Source organism: Syngnathus leptorhynchus, chromosome 5 (genome assembly GCF_054491065.1).
Source record: "Syngnathus leptorhynchus isolate UIUO chromosome 5, UIUO_Slep, whole genome shotgun sequence".
Lineage (NCBI taxonomy): Eukaryota > Metazoa > Chordata > Actinopteri > Syngnathiformes > Syngnathidae > Syngnathus > Syngnathus leptorhynchus.
Window position 1 is genome coordinate 14,714,553 of NC_141199.1, and position 26,236 is coordinate 14,740,788.

General features: G+C 41.1%; 1 protein-coding gene across 5 annotated transcripts in view; it reads right to left on the reverse strand.

The window, feature by feature from the left end:
* Positions 1–26,236, reverse strand: part of sdk1b (sidekick cell adhesion molecule 1b) — a 138,160-nt gene that overhangs the window by 47,869 nt on the left and 64,055 nt on the right. For 2 of the 5 annotated variants that reach the window (XM_085911582.1, XM_085911586.1), the window contains exons 5-7: positions 19,761–19,894; positions 5,894–5,920; positions 1,198–1,303 (exon numbers count right to left, since the gene is read on the reverse strand). In XM_085911582.1, coding sequence (XP_085767708.1) covers positions 1,198–1,303; positions 5,894–5,920; positions 19,761–19,894 — 267 coding nt within the window. The remainder of the gene's footprint in view (positions 1–1,197; positions 1,304–5,893; positions 5,921–19,760; positions 19,895–26,236) is intronic. The other 3 variants (XM_085911583.1, XM_085911585.1, XM_085911584.1) reach the window with 3 other exon arrangements.

Below are 26,236 nucleotides of genomic sequence, written 5' to 3' on the forward strand. Positions count from 1 at the left end.
ATAAATGTAATTTATTTGATTCTTTTTTTTCCTTATAAAAGTTGTCATAAACACGGAGCACCCTTGAAGGAGGTTTACTTTGTTCTTGTTCTTATAAGACAAGATGCACCAAAGTGCATCTTATATCTGCTATGTTTTCATCTCAACTTATTGTCCTCTTAATTGGTGAAAAAAACAGTTCGTAGCAATGATTACAAGTATTCATTAAATTTGCATTGGAAATGACATCAATCCATGACTTAATTCCCCCCATTTAGACAGAATTGCCTCTATTACTTGGTGGGGCTTAGATATTCATGACTCTGCGGTAAATTGACTTAATAATGATGATAAACAGTACGAATTTTAATTCAATAAAACTAAACTTCCATTGTGTTAATTACCCAAAAAAGAGTCAAGATCTGTGAGAGGAATGCCAACGCTTAGATGAGAACAGATACGATGCTAACGCGAATCACGCTAACATTTGGTGAAAAATATACCAACACCCATTAATAGCACTGTTGCTTGGTAAATATGTTATCATGTTTGCAATGGTTCTTTCCAATGGTTCTCAATAGCTACATTCCATTGGCCGATATGCATAACTATCTATTGGTGAGTGTGCTGATTTGTTCTGTGCATCTTGACAAAAGCCCGGCCGGCCAAGACACACACCAGCCAGACAGACAGCGGCTCAATAAGCCAATCCGACAAAAACCCTTTACAAACACTGGAGTGCGCTTCGGGAGCGTGTGCGGCTTATCACCTGTTGATTTGAACACAGTCGGCCGGCATCTGAACACTGATGAAATATATCTTTTGAAAAGCTGGGTCAACACACATAAATGGTCCTTGCCTGCTATTATTTCACTGATGGATATCGTGGTGTGTTCGATATAAAAAAACAACAACATGGCCTATCATGTAATAATGCAACTTCGGGGGTGCTAACTGTCATTCCGTGTGACCAGCCTGGTCATTGGAAGGTTGTGCGAAATTAACCGCAATGCTAAATTTAAATTTATATATGCGCTCTGAGATTTCCATCAATGATGTTAATATGAGTTTTCAAATACACTTTGGGTCTGAATTAAAGTGCTCGATGATGCTGTCAATACATTTGTAGATCCAGCAGCGCTCTTGTATTTGGCTTACATTGGATTGCACCAACATAACAAATATGGCAGCCATCATGAATAAATGAAGTAAATGTACCTGGCATTGGCGATGCATTCCAAGGTGGCCTTGGTCCCTGCCAACACTGTCGTGTCTTTAGGTCCGATCACAACGGCCGGAGCGTCCACGTCTGACTCCAAATCTGCTGTAAAAAGATGAAACTCATCTCATGAGGTTCACCATATTTCCATTTGAACAGTAAATCCACCATCAACAAATACTCTATATTCCCCCCCCCGCCCTCCTTCAAAGTAGTCATGATGAATTGCAGAGAGGATAACACTACACATGTGTGACAATGATAACATGAAAAATAGTACACTGGTGTGCGTGAACAATGATTTATGTCCCCGCTGGTAAAATAAATGGTGGCGCGAGTAAGAGATTATGATGATGATGTGTGCGTGTCTGAGAAGGAGCGAGGGAGAAGATGATTTATAACCCAAATGGCCTCTCATAATAAAAAAATAAATAAATAAAAAAGACTCAATAGGATTCTTATCACAGCTGGAAAAGTGTATAATATGCTCAGCAGAATTAGTACGAGAAGAAATGGCGCCGAAATACGAACGTCATTGGATTGGCTACGGCGCCGCGTAGTTATGAATATGCAGATTTGCAATCAGTCAGAAGTAGGAAGTCGAAAATTAAAGAGGCCAACTGTGACAGGAGTTGGAAGGGGATGTGAGCGTCAGAAAGTGATGGGTTGGTAGTGCGGGGTTAGGGAGCCAACGCACTTGGAGGTGAGCAGTGTCTTTCATCTCCCCTTTGAAACCAAGCACCAAAAAGGTGGTAATTGACTCCCTGCTCTTTATTCCTTCTCCTTTTTTTTTTTTTGGGAGACACTCACAAGAGCCAAAGAATCATATCCCGCTGTCAAAGGGAATAAGACATGCAGGTGCAATAAAGTAGGCAAAACACACATACACATTCGCACTCTTACACACATAATCTCACACTCACGTACACTTAAACATGCCAGAGCCTTGTCACTGACACCCACTTGTGCTCCAACTTAGGAGTACAGGTTGAGTCACTAACTGGGAAGATAAGAGGAGTGACACAAAAAGAAAATTGGGGGCGAATACGATGCTCTGACGTGTGTTAACATTAAAAATGGGATTTTTTTTTTTTTTTTGCTCATAAAAGAGAATGGGAGTCAAATTAATATGACCCCAAACTTTCACAGACAGAAGAAATTCTGCTAGCTAACTTCTGCAGGCTAATGCTAGTTTTGTTGTGCTGGTGTCAATAGACTGAAACTAACTAAAACTACAACTGAATCGGCTTACTAATTTTTGCGTTGCTATTAAGTTCCATTTGCCCTGAGTACGATTCATTTTCAAATGGGTGGAGGGCCAACGTGTTGTACAACGTGTTGTAATTATAAAAAAAAAGAAAAAAAAAAAGACCTGTGGCAGGTGAGCAAGATGGAGGGTGGTCATTAAGACGAGGTCAGACAAGAAGACATCGGTGAGCGTGTTAAACGCCGACAGTGGCCCCGAGTAACGCGCTAAAGGTGACAGCCAGTTAGCTCCGACAGGGGGAGGCAGACGGAATCTCGAGGGAGGTGAATAAAAGGGCTCGGCTGAGGCAGACGGCGTGTCGAGGGGAGCGTTGCAGATGGCCAACGTCTCGCCGGAGTAAAAGATGGCGGAAACGGAGGAGAAAGCAAAACGCCATATGGATGTGTGATCGTCCCTCCTATTTCCTCTCGCTAACAGCCTCTCCCGTCTGGGGAAATATTATTTCATCTTGTCACGAGCGCATCGTCCCTCATTCGCCCAACGCTCCTTTTATGTCGTTTAAACGTTTTCCCAGTTCGTTTTACGCTGATACAATGGCAGGCCAAACTTTTTTTTTTTTTCCTGATTTTAATTCTTTGTGCGTGCGCAAGCTGTGCCGGCTCGAACGGCTCCCTGCAAAGAGGCGACAAGGAAAGTCCAGAAATTTCATCAAAATATATTGGATTGCTCTTTAAGCGAATGAGAAACACCATGTGGTCGGCCCGCCGTCCTACGAAAGCATAACAACCTTATAAAAACACACAACCTTTGATTTAAAAAAAAAAAAAAACACTAGAGGGACTAGACTTGCCAGTCGACGGCACGTTAGCTTGTGCTAGGGCTGAATGCTAATGACTTTACTGTCTCTTCAGCTGCATGGCTCCACACACACACACACACACACACACACACACACACACACACACACACACACACACACGCACGCACACACAGACACACACACACACACACACACACACACACACACAAACCTGTGAGGATAGTGCGAAAGAACACAGTGTGCCTTTATGTGTGCGACTGAATTTGTGTAATTTGGCATTGTTGCAATGTTACAATGCTGTCATCAGTGCAATCACTGCTGATTGACAGCGAGGCGTGTGTGTTGGTGTGTGTTTGATATTTGGTCAACAAAAAACAAAAAAAAAAGCCAAATTAAATAAAGGATGGAATGATAAAAAAAAAACCAGGGCTAGTAAAAGGATTTGTGCAGCTTTAGGGCAGATAAGAGATAGCGATGGATAAAGAGAGAAAAAGAGAGAGGGGAAAGAAAGTGCGATGGAGAGAGAGAGAGAGAGAGAGATGAGAGGTGATTCCATCCAGATTAGAGTGTAATCCCGCTTTGAATGGATTCTCTTGGATTACAGCTTGTTCTCTTATTAAATCTGCCACTCACTCAACACACCATGTAGTCAGCCAGTGTGTGTGCGTTCTAAGCCTTTTAAACAAAACTCTGCAAGGACCTAGAGAGCAGAGGGAATTGTCTCAAATTAGGTTTCCCTATTGAAATGAATGGAAATGTCCTCAATCCGTTCCAGCCTAATTTGTTCAGTCTTATCTTTCAGCCCCTACTGTACACTTTCTTTTCGTGGTCTTCCGTGAAAACTTTCCAATGTTTTTTCGAAGCCTTTTCTCGACGGATATATCGGAATACTAGTACAATACACTTTCTCAGCGCTGGACATCCAGTTGGGAAATTAAACAGCCCCGAAGTGAAAGAACTTATAAGTAAATCAAAAGGAGAAAAACACGAGAGGGAGATGTTTTTTTTTGTTTTGTTTTTTTTTTCCTCCGGGCAAGTAGAAAATGATCATTTCCCTTACTGACTTGAGAATACCGTATGCGATTGCGAGAACGAGGCGAGTTTTTGTGCATGTCACCGCACTCATTAATGCTGCACGCTGACAGCTAAGTGTCACGGTCTGACTGCGCTAGCCTCTCGACGCCGCGACATCACCACCAGCAGGCAAGAAATGACCCCCATCGACCCACGCAGAGCGATGCCCTATTTTAAATATTCATCTCTCGCTTCTGAGTTGCCCAAAATCCTCCATCTTCTTTCCGATGGACTTAAACAGAGAAAGAAGTTTTTTTTTTCCCACCACTTATTTTTAGAAAGATGCCACAATGTCATATTGACTTAACGTCATCAACACACCAGATTAAAGCACGTGGATAAATGAGTGGGTGCACGGTGAACACCGTTGTTTTTTTTATTTTTGTGATTATTATTTTAAACAGACGCTCGGGGGCATGAGTCTTACATAAAAAATATGGTGCTCAAATATTTACACGTACACTACCAGAACAGGATAAGACAGAATACATAGTAGAACGATGCACTTCAATCCAGGACTGTACATCATCGAGTACAGTAGGGTTTTATTTTTCTCTCAAAGATTTTGAAATAGGGGCGAACAATTTTGAAAAATAACCTACAATTCGTCGCGTTAGTACCTGTGGTTTCTTTGCTATTGGCTTCTGATAATGTCCTAGCATGAAGCAAATTTTCCTTGTAGTCATTAAATACAATACATTTTTGTTCCTGATAAAAAAAAAGTGTCAAAGGAGATCAGACTGATACCTTAACAATGTTTTTGGACTCAAGCTCAGGTAACACGGTCTGGTGATGCTGTCAGAAGACATTGTTCAAATGGAGCTAAGTGAGTCAAGTCGGGTTGAAAGTGCGACAACACTAACGTCCTGTCACTTGAACGAGAGGAAAGAGCCGACGGAAAAGCGACAAGCTAAACCTGCGGGTTATCTTATTTTCAAGTTCCTCCAATTTACAGGTTACGATCTGTATATTGACAATTATACTTTTTCCTTGAATAATGTTTTGCTTCTTTGTCTTGAATCATTTGGGCTATTATCAGGATTTGTGTTCCTGTATACTACACATTAATCCAGATTTGGAAAAGATGACTTGCGATAAATACACAGTGTACAAAATTCCAGTAAACACACAATTTAGTGTGTGTGTTCCACTCCCTAGCATCCAGCTGCCAGGCTAACCTTGCCTTTTCTTTGCGGTGACCAATGAGGTTGGACACTTGACACCAATTAACGGCGCTGTACATAAATTAAATCCTCATCATAATGTGAGCTGAACCGAAAGGTATAACACCAAACAACAGGTCCTGTCCGAGTCAGCCACCGGCGTGTAAGACTCCACGGTACAATAACGCCGGAGGCCATTACATTTACTTCTGAGTGTTCAAACTACACATTATTTATGTGCGTGTTTTTCCATAGTTAGTTATTCATGATGGTAGTAGGCTGCAGTAATGGGACCACCCGCCTCCTCTGCCGGTATGACCATGAGCATTTAGCAGAGAAAATCCCTTCGGTACGGAAGAGTGGCTCACAAAAATATTACGATCCAGAGACAACACAAAGATATCGATTGTAAATGTAAACATAGGATTTACCTGTTGACCCTCGGCTCTTCTTGCCAACTGTCAGCGAGAGGGGTGGAAAGAAAGAAGGAGAAAAGAACTCATTTAGTGCATTGTTGAAAATGCAGTTTTAAAATAAAAAAAAACTTTCGGTGCGTTTTGAATCAATTGAGGGTTAGAATCTTTGTCGCAGTCTACCTGAAAATATACTTTGAGTGGATAGGCTTGTTTCAGGTGCTAATTGCTAATTTGTGAAACAGAAGATGTGTTAGCTAACGTGTTAGCTAACGTAGCTCACGTGTACGTACAGTAATCAATTCCCTCATCGCTATTACACCAATTAAAGTCTGTGTGTTGACATTCTGTACATTTATATGCACGACATTGGAGCTTTAAGGAGAATTTCCAGACAAACAACTATTCACATTTACTAGCGTACGATTTTTGAATGAATGCTATTTGGATTGTGGGAGAAGCAAAAAAAAAACTCAAGAGAACTGAGGCAGAGGTAAGAGAGTTAAAATTCTTCCATGTCATCTTTGTTCATAGAAGCGCTACAATTAAACAGAATTCAGAAACTTTCATTCTTCTGAAAGACTATCTACAAGATGCTATGAGAATTTCAGGCATTTAATGGGCTTGAGGTCACAAAGTTATTTCCACCCAAACTCATTCAAGCATGTTTTTGTGCAAAGGGATTGGATAAGAATTTAAATCAAATAGTCAGGGGGTGAAATGAGCCACTGAGAATAAGAGTGGCTGAACAATTTGAAAGAGAATTTTTTTTTAAAAATATCACGTTACAGAAAAGGATGTAATGCCACAAGAAGCTACTTGCGTCCAGATATTGTGTGACCGAGAATAAAGGCATTGACGTTTTCTTGGCTGTAAATCTGCTTTGGCTCTGCATCTATCAATACACCCACCTTATTCCTGTTTTTGTTTTCATACACTCACCGCTCGCATATTCCAAGTGCGTGCGAGGCTCCTGACTGGACATTGCGCAATCGGCCCGTAAATTAGATTCCGATGAATCGCATTGCCATCGACTGAACGTTTGCTCGTTGGCGAGACGCGCAAAAATACAAACAGTGCCAAAACAAGAGATGAGCACAGCAAAAGCACACAAGCTCAAAACAAAAGATAAAGCCAAACAGATTAATGGAGGGGGGGGGGGGGGGGGGGGGCAGGCAGATATTTAAGAAGAATTGATGTTATCATAAAATAAGAGCAACTATTGTAAAACCACGAGATTATCATTTTTATTTTATTTTTTACAAATTAACCTGTAACTCTTGTCAGACGAGTATTAAAATAACATGATTGGACCTGAGATCAAAATATTAGGAACAACTCATTATAATGCCGCCTAGTTGTCTACCATAGCAAATCACAGCCACAAAATATTTTCAATCAATATTAATTAATCAATCAATCATATTTTCAATTATAAGAAACAGTTCTGAGTAAGTTTCGGTAAACTTTGACACCACAGCAAAGCAAATGACACAATCAAAAGAGAATATTAGTATTTTTGTGAAGGCAGAAGCTCATGTATTGGATCTCATTAGACAGTGTGCTATGTGTATAAATTGGCCCACACAGTATGTTAATGGATTCCTTTCAGCGCTGAGACATTGCAGCACTATGTTCACAAGTGGTGGTGGATAAAAGAAAATCCAGATGTAAACAATAATGTCCACTGATCTTGAGTGGTGCCAAAAAGGGGGTCACTGATTGAACTCGCCAATGTACACATACAGAGATTTTGGTTTGGAGGCATTAAACATTTTTCAATTGCCATATCGAAGGGATCACTTTTCCTGCAATGGAGGACATGGCAGTGACAATTAACCTCTCCCCCTAAAAAAAAATCTTAAAATACCCAATTCAAACTGTTTTGTTGCAAGCCACAAAAAAAAACCTGTGTTATTCATTTATTTTGAATTTAGATGCAGGTTGATCTAGGGTTCTGCAATTAATCAAAATTCAACTATGATGATTACACTCCCAAATTACAAAATTGGCATAATTACAAAAATATTTGACATTTTTTGCAACCCAAAAAAAAAAAAATAAATCATCATTTGAATAATTGTGACTTCAACTGTGAGCAAATTAATCAGTCATATTTTTTTGGAGGACCCAAAGTTTCGATCCCATGTGAAAATGATCCTAGCCTCAGGTACACTTTGTATTCCTGAATTCACCGTCGTGTATTAATCTGCCCGAAGGATTTACAAACAAGCAGGTCACAAGCATGTCCTCCTGGTGTGTGCGCGTGTGTTGTTGTTGTTGTTTGTGCGATTCTGCGTGCTACCTGCCCCCCTTTTAATGTGTGTCAAGGTTGTGATGTTTGTCATGTCTTATTGTGTTGACCCGAGTCCCTGCAGTGAGTCACCTATTAGCTGAGGTGACTTTACAAACCCCTCTGGACACACAAACACACACACACACACAAAGCAGATGTCCTTTGACCTTGGTGGCAGCCTCGCTTAGTCCCAAATTTTTATAGCGAGACATTTGGGAGTTTTCTTCCTCCCTGGTGTGTCCAACCTCCAAAAATAATCCTCACACTCCAATTTAACCTGTCAATCTCACAGTACCCACAACCCTTCTTCTCATTCTCCTTTTCTCTAGTCACATTTGAAATTCATATCAAGCACCGTACAGACGCACAGTCACACTTTGGTTTTCCTGCGTAGACAAATTCATAGAAGTACACACACACACACACACACACACACACACACACACACACACACACACACACACACACACACACACACACAGCAACACACTGGTAAAATAATAGTCTGACCTCAGACCCGGCAGTGATTCCTGTAGGACTCAAACACCGACTAGTGAAGAGTTGAACTATTTATGCCCAACGTATATCTAAAAGAGCTGAATAGAGTTTACATATTGAAAACGTCAAAAATACACACACAGATCGTCTTTAGACGTCGACTCCGGGAAGGTTGGAGCTACCTATCTGTCGACCCCTCCGGACAACGCTTGACCTTTCCAATTTGAGATGTCAGCCACGTCTGCCCAATTGAGACTTTCCGTACGTGCGGTTGTCAATCAGAATCCAAAACGTCAAACATGTTGCCCTTTGACCATTAGCGCTATTTGCCTCCATGACTTGAACACTCGTTTATGAACACTGCTTGTTTTTGGAATCTATTGGCAGGCACTTGCTTTGTGTAATTAGTACTAATGACGTCAAAAGATTGAAGAAAATAAACACACAAATTACCCCCCAAAAAAAAGGGGAGCGGAAAAACGCAACGTTCCTTCATAAAGTCAATTTAGGAACTGACAATCGGGTGTGCCTCCTTCCTCCCAGTGCACTGCAAAATTAATGGACTGATGAAATCGCCTACCTTAGTAAAATCTAGAAATTGCAATTCTCACAGAAAAGTTTCTGGCAATGCCATGACATCATTGCTTTTCTGTCGAAGAGAAAAGTCCAAGTCAGATAATGTGTTGGGATAGAGATAAATCTTCAGCGAGGTCAGTTCAATCTTTGAATGCTGTGAATGTTTTGATTTTTAAGCGCCACAGGAGACCTTCAGTGGCATATGATTGACGTGAATACATTCGGGCACCATTTTGGTTCCTGAAATCCAGATTGCGTCACGTGTTGCCCAGCTTTACTCATCACTCAGCGATCAGTCATAAATTTGACCAGCAGTATTCAGATTTCAAAGTCAAACTAACTGAAATATATCTGGCGTAAAATGTCGACACGATCTAATTATACATTTACGCTTCCGTAATTGAATCATTTTTACAAATTGAGCGGCATTAGCCGCTTTTGAATTTTCAAATGTGAAAGCGCGGCGTCGCTCGAGAGGCTCGAGCTAGCGGCGGAACACCAGATGGAGAACAGGCGGCAACGGCGAGCATCCGTCCTCATCTAATCAGGTGCCTCATCCCCCCTCCCCCCCCCCCACCCCTTGAAAGTGGCCAGGTAGTCCTCCACATACATCACCCTCCTTCATTGTCTCGCCTCTTTTGTCTTTATATCCTCGGTGCTCTTTATCGCCTCGTTCTTGTCCGATAGACGCGAGTAAGTGAGCACAGCGGACCCTCGACAAAAGTAAATGTGTCGCCATGTGAGTGGATATTGAATTTCAAGTGTCCCCCCTGAAGGAAGGGGGGAGTTATTCCACTTTTGTGTTCATGAGTCTTTGCATACGCTCTCCATTTTTTTGGCCACTGTCCATTGAGACACATCAGCGACTGCTGACAAGGTCTTGGCACTGGTTTGGCTCCTTGGGTGCTACGTGCTATTCTGAGACTAACATGAGAATATGAATGCACTTGTGGAGGCAGCAGACGACACATTTTCATTATTTCCGCTAACAATGATGGCAGAGAGAAATGTGGCATTATGATCGCCGCAATAAACCGGGAATGGAAAGAAAGAAAATAAAGCCAAGCAGTGATGAACTGGCCCTTTCCTGTTTAATTTGGATTTTTCTGTATGTCTTGTTGTCATGATGGGCATACATCCATCTCATTTCAAAATTGATACTTGTTTATTTCTATGGAGTGAAAGATAATTTTTTATTGGGGAGGGGGGCTCCATTCATTTTCATGAGGATCCGAAGAGTTGGACAAATTTGTTTTTTTAGGCATTTCTGGACTAGTTGCTAGAAAAACACAATAATCCCAAGAGGGTCCTTCCATTGGGCCCAAATGAAGAAGAAATGGTAAACTATGTCTATGTATTATTTATAAATTGGGAATGAATAAATATGTAGATGGCAAATGAAAAATTAATGCAGATGATGTCATAAAACAGAGATAGAAATAGCAGCGGGTCGGCAGACGCTGACTATTTTCAACAATTTGTGCTTTTCAATAAAAGTCTTGATTGCTTACGGTGTTTATTTTCCCCGCTGATCTCGTTGGCAAGATTATTAATCCGACTATAAGCGAACATAATCATCCTCTATTGAATACGTCTGCTCATAATTCTCAGGAAAACGGAAACATGCTAGTCTAGTCGTCGAACGAGGGTGTGCGTATGTGCTAATTACCGGTGTGTAACCCCGGGAGTGTTGTCGACGTGAATAATATCGGAAATAAATTCTTATAAGACAGCTGGGATAAGGTCCAGCAAGTGAGGATGAGCAGATAAGGAATAAATGTCTTGTGCAAATTCAGACATGCTAAACGAGTATTTGAGTTGGTTGCGTTTGGCACACTTGCTGACTCACGAGTTAAACTCCACGTGTTTGTGTGTCTTTTTTTTTTTTGTCTGTGTTTATATGTAATGTGATCACTCATCCCGGCCCAGTCCCCCGGCAGGAACAGTTGGGGTCCGCGTCTGATTAATGGCCTAATTGATTAAGTGGCTCGGAGATTGATTGTTTAGGTCTGGCCATAACGGATTCATTAGGGCGGCAATAGATCAGTGCGATCTGGCTGCAGCTGTTCCGCCTGGTTTGGTAATGGCCGTCATCTGTCTGTGGATCACGCGCAAACACACGGACGGCTGTCGCATGAGGTCGGGTGTGTTTTGATACAAAGAGCGAGAGCGAGTTAAGCAACAGAGACTATATTTGGATTAAAGGCCCCTGTTGATCTATTCCTGTTTTCAGCATCCCCTTTTCAATATTTATTTCACACCCCGCCTCTCTTTCTTCTTCCCAGTTTTGTCCTCAAAGCAGCCGCGCCGCGCTTTTTGCTCCAGCTCGCCGCGTTTTCTTGAACTTCTCCCCCCCCCCTCACATACCTTCCCTGGCCCCCCCCTTCATTCTTATTTCTCTGTTTTGACTTTAGTGTTGTTTTTCTGCAGTGTTAAGAAAAGTGCTGATTGTCTGGATTAATAGTTTCAACTATATATATATATATTGGAATTTTGTCATTCAATTATAATCTCAAATTAGTTGAGAATTGTTTGACACAATAAATTGATTTCCGCTAACAACCCAGGTCACACCTTCTTCTTCTTCTTCTTCTTCTTCTTCTAATCTTTCTTTTTGGATGAATGTGTGAACCGTAGGGGTTTACTATAGCGTTGGATCGATTAGTAAACAGGTGTCAAAGACGGCATTGCGTTAGAGCTTAGATGACAAGTAAAAGAGTTATGCAGCCTCCGCACTTCAACACCTTGATGCTAATGAGGCAACATGATGCTAATATGTGCTTGTGTACAACTCAGAGTTTTGTACACTAAAAAAAAATCCGAATCCATATTTTACTCAGCATATTTGACTTTTTCTTTTACTCTACATATATATAGATTTATATATCTATATCTACACACACATACACACACGTATATATGCTGAGCTAAGCAATCGATGCCCTCATATCCCCCTTTTTTTTTTTTCACTCTCCATTTCCGCTTCCTCAGCACCTCGTTATCTGGTGTCCCACCCTTCCTTGAAGTTTCTTTTCTTCCGATACAGCGTCACACTCGCTTTGACATGCAGCCTCATCATTCACTAGCGCGTCTGCCGGCTTTTTTTTTTTTCTGTTGCGACAAATGAGCATCCCCCGACCGGGGGCCGAAGCTGTCATCTAACCTGTTACGCAGTGCAAGTGCGCACGAGACGGGATGGGAAAATTTGCATGCATAATAATACTTCATTTGTATTCTGGATACTCTGAAAGTGTTTATCAAAGCCAATGCGCTGATACAGAAGAAGGGTAGATGAACGTCTGGCTGCTCCATTTTGGATGAGTCTGACGACGACCCCACTTTGGGGAGGAACGTGGAGAGGACACATTGGAATCCATTTTTTTTCTCAGAATTATTTGAAGACAAACTACGACTTTGACTTTGTCTCTCCCAGTTCCACATGGGTGCCGTTTATACGTGCTCTCCCAAGTAATGAGTGTAAAACATCTGCCTATGTTTCCAGCTGCTTATCCACAACACTCATTTGCATTTGCATCTCCGTTTGTATCCGAGGACGGCAACGAGGACCGTTGGGATTATTAAAACAACGGGCGATTTATCGGTGTACTTGACATCTCATCCAGCATCCCTGAGTAGCTTTCGTGTGCGCTCGTGCATTCCATCTCCTTCCAGCGGCGCCAGATACAATCCGTACGCAAAAGCCCGCGTGTGCGCCCGTAAATTAGTCAGCGTCGATGGCACATCAGCTTTTTTTTATTTTTACTTGGCATCCCTCACAATAACGGCGCATTATTCCGCCCGACAACCCCCTTCGGCAATTCCTAACGCTCTCTCGGCTGATTCAACATCGGACATTGATCCATCTGCTTCGTTTGCATATTGCCACGGGACTTGTTGACGCATACAAATAATATGGAGATGCTCGTTTGCTGTTGAGACTCTGCTAACCGAAAGTTAAGAGAGACTTTTGGGGTTTTTTTTAGTCTCAAAGATTGTCCGAAACACTTGTTACAGGCAGTTTCTGGCTTTTCTTGTTTGTTTCGTGAGTTTTTTTCCCCCCCATTCTCCAATTACAGCCATTTTCCTTGTCGAGAAAACACATAGAGCGAACAAGGTGGAAGTGCACACAAAGCAGTCACACTGTGAGCATATTGCTTGTCAGAACGACATAGTGCATGACTCACTCTTCTGTCCATCACTCCATCTCTTTATCTGTGCGCCTGGGTTTTAATTATAGAAGCAAAGCGGGAGACAAAGACAGCAAAATGAGAGCTCTCGGGATGAGGAGGAGGGAGGGGGGCATGAACGGAGGCCGATCTGATTCCTCTGCAGCTGCAGTAGTCAATAGATTCATTTCAGACGCAAACTCTTGTGGTGGGAACTAATAGATGTACAGAGTCATTAGACACACAGAGCTGTGCTATGTATAAAACAAGTGTGGCTCCTCCAGAATAAAGAAGGGCATCTTTACTAAAAGCTTTGAAAGTAAAAGCTGGCCTTGTTTACACAGAGATCCTGCTCAATGAACTCTTCGGAGCTGAGAGTTTTTATGCCTGTTACAAAAATCAAAGTCAAGTATTGCCACAAGGTCGTGTAACAATGCTGAAATAGTAAAATAAGTAGTAGTAGTGTTTTGCAAGCGGAACATAAAAGTTGGGAAGACGGTATGTTTTTGAGGAGCACGCTAACAGCGATGCTAAGCTAACGGCATTTTTTACATGGAGCCGCTTGTATAACACGGTTAGAAAAGGTTTTGCGAGTAATTAATTCAAAGTCATTTGAGCGGAATTTAATGTCACCGTTCAGTGCTCACATGTGATCTTATCAGTGGAGTAGAGCGCTGCTAAAGCGTTCAATGTGGGGCTTGTCATGCAATTGTATAGTTATTGTCTTATTTCCATGCTTTTGGTCCTTTGTTAAAAGTCATTTCTGTTTTAGGTCACTAAAAATACACTTTTAACAAATTTTACCAACAATAACCGATTTACCGTGTGCCTTTTTTATGAAGCTTCTTTCTGATTGGCTAAAATGAACATGTTATGCCTCCCAATGAATTAGATTATTGCGTAAAAATACTTCAAGACGACAATCATCATTGTTATTTTTAGAATGATTGTAGCTTGTTTTATTTTGGTGAACTACTGAAATAAGAAAACTAAGTAATTCTCTGGTCAACCAAATCACTGGTCCACAATCAAATCCATTGAAATGCTAATAATGTGTTCCCTACAATCTTTTTGTGTCTAAGACAAATTGCACTATTGTATAATTTAACACTACAAAATGTAATCATGAAATAAACAAATGGATAAATAAATAAACAGCCTTCATAAAATAATTTATAATTACTGTATGCCGGGATAAGGCAAAAGTCACAACAGCTGCTGCCATCAACGTAACAGCGATGTAATGCACGTATGTGTGCACAACTCCAGACATGCACACATTACACTCCACACGCCACAACAATCGTACGCTGTTCAGGGGGACAGTAAAATACCTCCAATTAGATGTGGCGCAAAACAATCGAGGTGGGACCCGGAGCGAACACACACTCACAAACACAAACACACACACAGATGTGCACACAGACAGCAAAAGAGCAGCGGCAGGCTCTCATTTAAGATTCAGTGACGCGGAACGGAAACATCTGGTCAAGGAGGGGGATTAGGGACAGAAACAAATGGCACATTGGCACACAAATATAACAACAAATATTGTCAAAACACACACTCACACACAACCATACAACGCTGAGCAATTATTATCAAGTAGTTTTCAACGCTTCCGTGAATATTCAAAGAAAGCTCGATTAGTAACTATTGCACTGTATCATATACACAAATATTAAAAGGTTAAAACTCGAAATAAAACGACTTTAGAGTTCCTCCGAAAAGAAAATCTGACTGCTTCATGCTAGCATTTGCATTAGGCGAGCAGACTGAGCTATGTGTTTCTTTTAAATACACAAAGTCTAATTCTTCTTGTTTTATGCTTAGTTTGACAGTAACTGAGAGTAGCATTGAACTGCTTGAAGGCTAATTTTAGAAGAATTGTTCACGACTTGAGGGGCAGGGGGGGTTAGAGGATTCTACAGAGGTCAGACACCGGCTATGCAAGACCGAACAAGACACATATTCACTTCTGGGAAAAGAAACGGAATATAAAAGAGGAATGGAATCAGATGGGTTGGTTGGCGCCTTGTCTGACTGACTGACTGCAGGTGTAATCAAACCCTGAAGGATTTTCCTCCAATCACTGCTTTGACGTACATGCTCTGAAATACATTGTGGAGGCGTCTAAAGTCATTGTCCAAATTCTTCTTCCTCTGCCAGATCTTGCTTGCCACTCTATGTACTCTATCAAAAAAGAAGGAATACAAATTAATTGGATTCTATAGACCAAAGTGCAGCCCTGATATAATACAGAGCCTTGCTTTCCGAACAAATCATTCAAACACGCCGGTAAATGAGAGTCAGCGCACAACCGCCATTCAAAGTGTCTATGATGACCTCCAAATAAATGGCAGGTGTTCTATTAGGCTTTAGTGAACATTTATTTTTCTTCCTCCAGTTGTGGATTTGAGCGGGCGGCGGAGCTGAAGCTAGTCGCCGTTGGACGGCGTGCACGTCTGAATGGGACTAATTTGAGCATTTTTCTTGCACTTCAGCAATCGCTAACAAGTGTGACATTAGCGCCTTCGCTATAGAAAGATGGAGGCGGCCGATCAATTATTGAGGCTAGAGCCGAGATAGCATTCGCGGCGCTTTAATAATCGTGCCGGCGCGTATAGCCGAGCTCTGCCACAAACTCGTTTGATCCGCACGCTTGTGTCTACAATGCGGCTACTTCCTTCACCTCGTCAACGTTGTTCCAGAACCGCATTCTGACCTCTTTTTCTATGAACGTCCGTTGCTTACTGTCCCCCCCCCCCCCCCCCCCTTCTCCTCATTTCTTTACTCTCCTAAACGCTCGTCTAGTCTTTGATGGTGTCCAAGACATGGTGGGCGCCTCGAGGCGGGTGTCTTTGCTATGTTTGTGTGTCTTTCATGTGCCCGTGTGCGGTGGCGCTCTGTTTGGGGATATTTTTGCTCTAATGGTCTGCAGCAGAATTCTACAAAGACCTCCACTGTGCTCAAGTGAGAGGAAAGACATGAAGGCTACGCCACCGCGCTTTTGATTGACAGGCAGAGAGGTGTGTTGGTGCGCCGGCGCATTAAAGGGAGATGGGAGGATGTATGTGTAGACTTTAATTAATTGGACTACAGAGCCTCATCTCTTATCACTTACAGGGAAATAAAAGCCCATAGGCAATTGGAAGTGGTTCTCTGGCATGACGCAGACACCATCTACCCATTTTCTATCGTGCGTGTCCTCATTACGGTCACATGTGAACGGGAGTCTTTTCCCAGCCGACTTTAGGTCGGCGCACTCTGGACTGGCCGTGACTATCGACTAAATTTGGTAAGGACGCTAACAGCTAAAGCTAACTTGTAGTAGAAGTTAGAAGAAAATGTTGCAGTTATTCCATCCCTCGGGAGCAGTGAGTGGCAACCATGTCGCCGCCGGGTATCAAATTGGAAGATTGCAGGCGGCATAGAGGGGATGAGAAAAACATTTATTTCTGTTATGACCCGCTGTGCAGAGATGAAATTGAAACACAGGTTTGTTTCTTGACAGCTCTGTGGGTAAAACTCAGGAGCCCGGAGACAGCGGTACCTTGAAATCCAAATGTTGGGGACATGGAAACTCGGCTTCTGACTTTCCCATTAATTCATCAGTGTTATCTACCTCCTCCTTTTGAAGTTCTGATGACCCACAAATGTATTTTTGATGGCTTCTTAGCAGTAGCCTTGAATGCTTTATGCCAGGGGTCGGCAATTACTTTTGGACGCGGGCCAAAAAAAATTCAGACAATGGCATTCTATCATACCTTAATAAATATTTCAAATTTGATGGGATTGTTGAATGGCATACAACAACCCCATCAAATTTATGCCCTTTTTTTCTTTAAAAAAAAAAATATGGGGTTGAATTTTTTTTTTCTTTTGTTTTGTTTTGTTTTGTTTTGTTTTTTTAATACATCATATTACCGTCATGTCGCGGGCCAGACCGAATAGATGGCGGGTCAAAATTGTCTCGCGGGCCCCTATTTGCCAACCACTGCTTTATGCTAAAATTGGGCGCCATTTTAAACTTGAGTGTCCCATCGGACCATAACATATTTTTCCCATTTTGCTTTGGGTCTGGTTTTCTTCAGCTGGAACTGGCGCCTTAGACAAAGTCAAGTGAATTATGAACAGTTCAAAATAGCAGTCAGAAAGTTTGGAAATGATTTATTTCGGTATTCATAATCTGGCATGTGAACAAGGCCATGTAACTTTTTTTTTTATATCCACTGTTACAAGTGTGTGAATGATGGTTTTGTTTTCAAATGAGAATACAAGTTCTAAGTGTGTCCTGCTGTCCAATGTGGCGACTGAGGATGTTAAGTTTATGGCCGTATATTGTCTTGGGCATTAAAAGTGCGGCAGGAGTTGTTTATTTTAGAGCAGCGCTATGCTAGCAGTGATTATAATGTGACCTCTCACCGTGCTAGCGAGCCGCCATCAATTGTGCCTGTTTCCATCTCGAGCGGCGGTGACAGCTAACCCTTTTTTCTTTTTTTTTAATCTTCGGTCGTCTTCAAGGCACTCGTAGGGAGAGCGGGCGGGCGCGTGGCGATAATGGATCTGTCAAGTGGGCAGGTCATGTGGCCGGTCGTACGCCGCCATCTAACAGGCTCGACAGATTAGTCAAATGATTTGGACTGTCTATCACCGGGAAGCGAGATTGCGACGAGTCGACTCTCACCTGTAGCGAGCGGTTTACAAAAAGAAAAAGAAATGATACAAAGTCGTCCGCAGCGGCGCTTATGTGATATTTTCACTCTGTGCCAATGACTCACTTCATTACTTCCTTTTTGTCACTGCCTCTGCTAATTTGACTTTTCTTCTGTTCTCCTTTGCAGAGCGCAAAGTTGGAATCAAAGTAAGAAAAGGGAGAATAGGAAATAAGTGTCTAATTTATTCAGGCGGATATGAAAAAAGAAATTTAATAGGTGGTTCGACAGACTTCTGAAAATACGCCTGTGCCGATTTTCAAATACGTCAAAAAATCACACCATGCCACGAAGCAGAACGTGATTTTCTGCCTATCAATTCAGGACACTTGACAAATAAATTTCTCTTTCAGTATTCTTTGTTCCAATATGCACAATTGTTCCAACTCGGGCAATGCTACACGCTAAGCTAATAAGTGGCACATGATCTGAGCTGAAATCCAGTTGAGCTGAAATTGTGCCGAATGCATTAGCACAGACATCCTTGCATCCAATTTAATTTCTCATTCCATTTCAGGGGAAAAAAAAAAAATCCCAAATTTCTCCAAATTCCTTATCTTTTCTCTCTCTCTCTCAATGTCAATAACGTCAGCATCTTTGTTTTATAACAAAGGATACAAAAGTTTACTGTGGGAAAACACAAGCTGATAAAAAGAGACAAACACACACACAAAAAAAAAGCCAACAGGCATTTTACGACCCGAGTCTTATCGGTAAAGTCTAACTGTGCCCCCTTCTTACCAATTCTTCGAAAGCACCCAGGGGAACACTCGGCGCTGACAGCAGTAACAAGGTGCTGTTTGTGTGTCAGTGCGTAGATGTGACAAAGGATGCCAAAGGATACAACCCCGTAAAGAAAATCTAATTAAAAGTCGTTACAGCCACGAGGGACAGAGCACTAGCTGCCTCTCTCGCTCTCAGCTGAAGGACTTGTGAGACCGCTGAAGTCTATCATCTCACTCCCACGGAGATAAAGAGGAATGTTAGGGGAAGTCTGGGTGATAAAATAATTCCGGGAACGTCATGAAAAATTGGCAAGCCCGCGAGGACGATATCGTCCCGTTTGTACGCTGGACACAAACCCCCAAAAGTGCTACCATTTATAGTTTAAACAACATTTTTTACCAAAGTCAAAGCTAACAAGAAGACTTTTGTAGCTTCACGGTTCTGAGGTTCTGGCTTGGCTTCCACCCATATTCCAAAAATGTGCAAATTAAGTTCTTGGAAGTCTAAAGTGAGTCAAATACTTGTCTGAATGTGTGTGGTCTAAAATGAATCTTGCCTAACGTTAATCGGAACAGGACAAAATGGAAGGATTGGATGAATGCTAACATTACTAGCAATAAACAACTAGTATGACCAGAAAAGCTATTTGTTGGGGCATTTTCATTTGTTTAGGTCTCATCAAAATTGCTGTAACTTATTTTTGGACTTTTGTTTACATTAGTAGGGATGAACAGATTTCTTGAGGCCAATGATTCTGATGATTTGGGAGGATAACAAAAATCAGCAAAATATTGTCCCATTAATCGGCCAGACCCAAAACATTACATTACTCAAACATCAAAATCGACTTTCCATTCCTGTGATAGCAAATTTGGAGTTCGTCTGACATTTTTCGTTATTTTTCTTACCCGAGATGCTCAAATAGACAGCGGGACTGGTGACATTATCGCCCGTCATTTCATTCACGGCCTCCGCATGGTAACGTCCCGCATCGGCTGTGGTGGTTGCCAGGACGACCAGCTGATTATCCAAGGCGATGGCACTGCGAGGGACGGGCATAAAAAAGAGGTCACGTAACAAATCAAACAAAATCCGGGCAGGTACATTCCTGGAAAGAAGAGACCCGTTCTGAAACAAGGAACGTAGCAACAATTAAATACGAACGTCTTTCCTGACGGCTATTGTTGTTGCGTGTTTACCCTCCTGCTTATCCGTCATCATTTCTCTCCGCAAACTAGCTCGAGTCAACACCTCGGGCAAAATATCATCACAACAGACTTCTTTCGGAAGCACTGATCGTGGAGTATGTTGAGGGACCGAGCAGTTGGGTATACTTCACGTCGCTCCGGAAAGTGCCGATAATCGGGAAGTCGGCTTGATGATTTATTGATGCGACTGAGTTGACGGGGACTAGAAACCCCGAAATTTTTTTGGGGGGGGTGGGGTGGTAAATATGAGCTCTAGTTGTAAGACAAGATCAATATTAGAAAAGGCAGAAGAAAGCATATTTAAAGCATGATGAGTGTCTTATTTATTCTGTCTACTGTACACGGTGTTCTGATATATACAACCCTGAGAGACGCACTCAGGATTTTAGGCCACATGAATAACGTATAAAGTGGAATAAGATATGAAATGTGCATGAAAGTGAATATTGTGTCTAAAGGCATTTTTGGGGGGAAGAAAAGTACATTTGTATGCACTGTTGCCGAGGGTTGCTCTGTTTGGCAGGATGATAAAACTCCAACCTTTGCTAACTTGATCCGATAGCGGAAGCACCGGAAGTCATTAACAAACAATTAAAATGTAATTAAGCTATCAGTTAGCCACAGCGTCTATAAATGGAGGCCTTGGTTATTCCGTGAGCGAGGGATTAAAGAATTTCACAAGAGGGTGTGAAGAGTCCATGACAATCCCCAGCAGCTTGTGAAGGGCACTCAATAGACAGTTAAAAAAAAAAAAAAAAAGACTCTGGTGATCTCGGCGGATCTCCTGACGGCACTGACTAGGCCCGCTTTGATTACAGCGCCAATACCGAGAAGTAGCGGGATATATGTCAAAAACATTCTGGAATGTGCCTCTTCAGAAAGATGAAGGAATGAATGAAAGACAGCAGAACTAACCTAAACTATCCAAATCTATCCTTAGAGAACTTTTTTTAGTTGTCCAGTTTTTCATATTGATAAAAATTGCTACTCGTCATCTGAAGCCATTTGAGACGTTTAATGGCTATAGAAATAAATTGGACTTCACTTTAAAAAGTTTATCTTATCTTAGATGTATTTGAATGTGTTCAAAACACACAGAAGGGATACAACTCTTCAAATAAACCAACAAAATTCTTTCCTCTGGTTTTCTTTTATCCATTTCCATAAAATATTAGTGACACGTACCCGCTCTGGCTGCGTTTACAGTGACTGAGCACATAAAACAACAGGTAAGCACAAAAAGACAAATTGCACGTAAATAACTCCAAGAGTGGGAAAGTTCACTTTGGGGGTGTACTCGCTTTTGTTGCCAGCACTTTAGACATTAACGATTGTGTTTTGAGTCATTTTTGACACTGTGATGACACAAGCTTGAAGCAAATCGTCACTTCTTCCAGTGCTGTCTCATGGAAAAAGTCAAATCAAATATTCATAGAAATGTGAAGCTGCTACACACATTTCTTACAGACCCAGTCACCGAGAGAGTTAATCTTTATAAGTTAGAGGTCAAAAGTGCTCTATAAAAAAAAAAAGCAGAAGAGCAGCGATAAGCAGAGAGAATCTCATCCATCGTCTAACAAGAGCTTTTTGACATACACTCTGACCAAGACACACTCGCGTTCGGAATGTCTCAGGTCTAATTTTATTCGGGGTGATTTCCCACGAGGGCGTAGACGAGAGCCGAAGACTCAACACGTTGCCTGGTGAGTGGACTTTTTTCCGACTGGAGCATCAGTGTAAGAGGTCTGTAATGCAATTTGCAGCTTCTAAGGCTATTAATTGAGCTGGTCAGCCTATTTTCATTTCAACTGTTTTATTCAGCAGATTCTGATTAATAGGCAGGGACAGCAGGGCTCGCTTCCCCTTGTCTGTCATGTGCAAGGCTGGCTGGCGGTTTGAAAGAATTTGGGCACATTAAGTTAATAACATTCAAAAAAACACAAGCGCTCCGCGTGGGGCTCGAAGAATACGGCGAGGCCAATTAAGATAGAACATTTACATCTTGGCAGTTGTCGGCTTTAAAGAATGTGTTCATTTTCGTCGTATTTTCTTCCCCCCCCCCCCTTCATTTGCATTTTCTCATTTAAATGTTCCATTTGCACGTGAAATTACCGACGATGACACGGGCTGATGTTTGCGGTGATTCGCCTTGCTCGTTTGCTTCAACCTGGGAAGTCTCAGGCTTGATTTCCCTTTAAATGAACACATGGAGCGCTCTTATCGGAAGAAACCCGGCAGAAAATAAATGAAATGTGCCAATGTGTGTCTGCTCCAGCGGCAGAGATTAGAGCACCTCAATTTATTGGATTTTTTATTTTTTTTTCCAAAAAGAATAAAATAATTTCTCTAGCTGGAAGGTGGCCGTACATTCTCTCAGAAGAACAATATGTGTACATCGGAATGTGAATGTAATGGAATAATTGGGAGAGCGGCTCTTCTACTGGGGCCAATTTTCTGTTACATCTAAGTACTTGTTTTTTCTGCCTAAACACATCCAATACAGTACAGATTATTGCTATCTACATTTTTTTTTTTTTAGCTGGCCTTATTTTAAGGTATTGGGTACTCGTGGAGGCTGCCGAGATCAGGCACCAATCCTTAAAGCAAAGAATAGTAAGTCCTCCTTGGAAATAGAGGGCGCTACACAGTGGCAGTCTGACACTGGTGAATCCATCATCTGTGTCAGAAAGACACATTTTTGTTCATTATTACATTTTAAATGAAATTTTATAAACCAAAAGTACTACAGGACTTAATATCGGTGATGACTCAAAGAGAATATCCCTAGTCAAAATTTGGTTTTATTGTTTTTTTTTTTTTTTAATCAGTTATACTAAAAACAAATGAACAAAAAAACGTTATAATCTGTTATAATAATAACAATAAAAATGAACAAAATAATGATTATAATAATCTGTAATAATAATAATAATAATAATAATAATAATAATAATAGTTTGCGGTTGATATCCTTTACTTTACGATATTTTATGTCGGCAATATTGCCTCGGTTTTCATACAACTTAATTTGCATTTGACTTTCTGGAACAGATTCATCTGGGAAATTGAGGTTGAGGTGTATTTTGGGGCTGGCAGTTAAGGGATTAAACATATGAGCTACTGCTACAATGATAGTATTGAGCAACAGAGCCAGCCGTTGGTGACACACACTGACGTCTATTTACCGACAGTGACTCATTCATCCGATATGAACCGTTAACAAGCGATCCCTGCAACGGAGCTCTTAATGCTGACGGCTGTGTCGGTGTCGAACGGAAAACTTGGATGTTTACGTCCCACCGATGTGTGGGTGCTTGTCTACCGCTCACTTAGTGGAGGAGAAGCCTTGAATTTGCGGTCTACATCAACGTCAGGAATTGAATGAACATTTGCACTCGGAAACAAATAAAAGGGAAATCTCCATAGCGGTGAAGGAAATGAGTTTCTTGTGAAAGACAAATGTGGCTTTGGCTTGAAGACATTATAGATAATTAACAATGAAATTGGAAAGGATGACTGGGAGGGACACGGGCAGCAACAATGCACGAGAGGCTGTTTGCTTTTGGATTGCAATAAATCAATTTCCTTTTACCGCCTAACACACACACACACACACACACACACACACAGTTGTATTCAACAAGTGAGCTTGTTTCTTCTTGATGAACACTAGTTTTGTTCGATTTAATTTAGGACCTGTACAACTTTGTTTTGTTTTTGGCAAAGTATGAATGTGCACCAGTACCCGATAATGAGTTTTATTTTAATCCAAAATGGTTAAAGACAACATTTTTGCTTGAATGTTTTGTGGTAACAGCACAATAGCAAATGAATCCAAACCAAAATGACATTACAGTTGTTTATGAACATATCATGTTTTCGTTCTACAACTGGATTAAACAGTCGAGCTAAGACAACAGTAACAAGTGGAACATTGACATTCTGCTGCCAGTCGCTCTGCAATGACTGCTTGAGTGATTTTCCACACATAGCTTTAATGGTGCCATTGTTAACAGCCTGGGGTTGGAGTTTTTTTTTTTTTTTTTTTTTAAGAGCATATTTGCAGAGCCCTTTTTAATCCTTTCGCTGGACCAAAAACAATTATCACCGAAGAACATTTGTTATAAATTACTGCAAAATGTCAGCGAGGACCTGTCAAATTATTGCACCAGAATTACTTCAAATAAAAGTGAGAACATTCTAATATCTCCGCCCCAAAAAACGTAAATTTTATGATAAATCGAAAACAGTGGTGTGTAAAAATTATTTGAACATGCTAAATCGATGAATTTATTTTTCAATATTAAATGTAATGTAGAAATGTTTACATGTATTTGTATATTGCCAGGGTAGAAATGATGCTGATAATCTGTATGAGGTGTGTCAGAAAGGTTTCCAGATTATTTACATAAATCACCAAGGTTACTCAGATATTCAAACTTGAAATGATGTCCATTTTTTTTCTGACATGATGTAGATGTAGATATTTATGTTGAATTACTATATATGGAGAAAAACAATCCAGTACATCTATCTTCTATTAAAACAGAATTAAATGACTAACTGTCAGTCACCTGCACGCCCACTGCCCGCTTGTTCAAAACTAATCTCTAAAACACTTAAGAAAACAATATTCTCGTCGGTCTTCTATTTCGTATTGAACCAAAGGGCAAAAAAAACAACAACAATTGCACATTTCAATAATGAGCTTGCTGGAGCTCAACCAAATGACAAGAAATAATAAAGAAGCAAGCTGCCAACACATTAAAATTGTGCATCAACTATTTAGAAGGTGCTGCTTGGATGCGGGCCTTTTTTACAACGATAACAGGGAAGCATGCGTGCATGCTCGTTGAACTGGCTAATTGGGAATGCGGCGCTACACAATCAGGTGAGGAAGCGCCAGACTTATTGTTATTCAGTGTCTTCCCATTTTCACTGGCTGTTCATTAATTGATAGACGAGGACACTACAGACCTGCTTCCAGGCAAAATCTGAAAGCATTGATGGGCTGATGTTAGCCAATAAATAGCCCCAAGGTTGTGGCCAAGGCCAATCCCATACTCCAGAAGCTGAATCATGACTTTGTGCACAGTCATTGTGCCGCAGAAGGAAACACTTGCCAACTTTGGGACACACCCGCTTGTCAAATGCGTAGTCGGGGGGGAAAAAAAACAGCGGCCAAAAGACTTGATATTATGATTGTATATGAAAAAAGTTGAAATAGAATAATTATTGCAACAGTGGACATTTGTTGAAAAAGGTTGTACTGCTCCAAGAATAAAAGTTGTAATTTTTTTTAGCATCGTTTTTTTTTCTTTTTTTTTTTAAGGTGCGCATTCCTTGAATAAAACAGCGATTCAAACGATTCAAGAACGGTATATCTAACATCATCAATCCTAACATCACAACTTGATATCCCTAATATGTTTTTCTAATATTGTGGAGTGTTTTTTATAAAGTTCTTTTTTCACGATATTAGGATATTATTTATTTGATATTAATATTCTTCTCATCTTTTCAGTGTGGCCATATTGCAATTTTATATTTGAAGCACACACAACCTACAAAAAAAATCTGGCATTTCAATCAATTTGGATTGCACACTATGTTAATATACCCAAGTCTCCTGCTTTTACGTCTTAGTTCTGCTTGATAAATCTTTGATTTTTCTCCCCCCCCCCAGCCTTAGATATATAGGCAATATATGTGACTGCAAATGAGAGCAATAAATGGGAGGGAGAAAGGGTGAAAAAAGAAATATGGTAAAGGTTACAGCAGTAATGAACCCTGATGTGTTTGTGGGATATTTTAACAGCCCCCTTCAGTGAGTCAGAAAACATTTTACAGCCTTCTCTCCCCCCCCCCCCCCCCCCACACACTCTGCAGCTTTGTGACTTGTAATTAATGCACTACCTAAATCACCGCCACTCTTCCTCAATCACCTTTAGAGCTCCTTCAAACCGCCAAGCGGCCTCAGAGAGAGTGACCTCGCCACCGTGGCTCAGCGAGATAACGTTAACAATAAAAAGCAGGTGCAACTTTGTGTCGTTCAATGGCAAGCGCTATGTCTTTTTTTTTTTCTCTCTCTCTCTCTTAGTTATCTATAAAACACCACAAACATGTTATAGGGTAGATTTAATATCGGGGAATGTTTTCCTTTTCTATTCACAGTA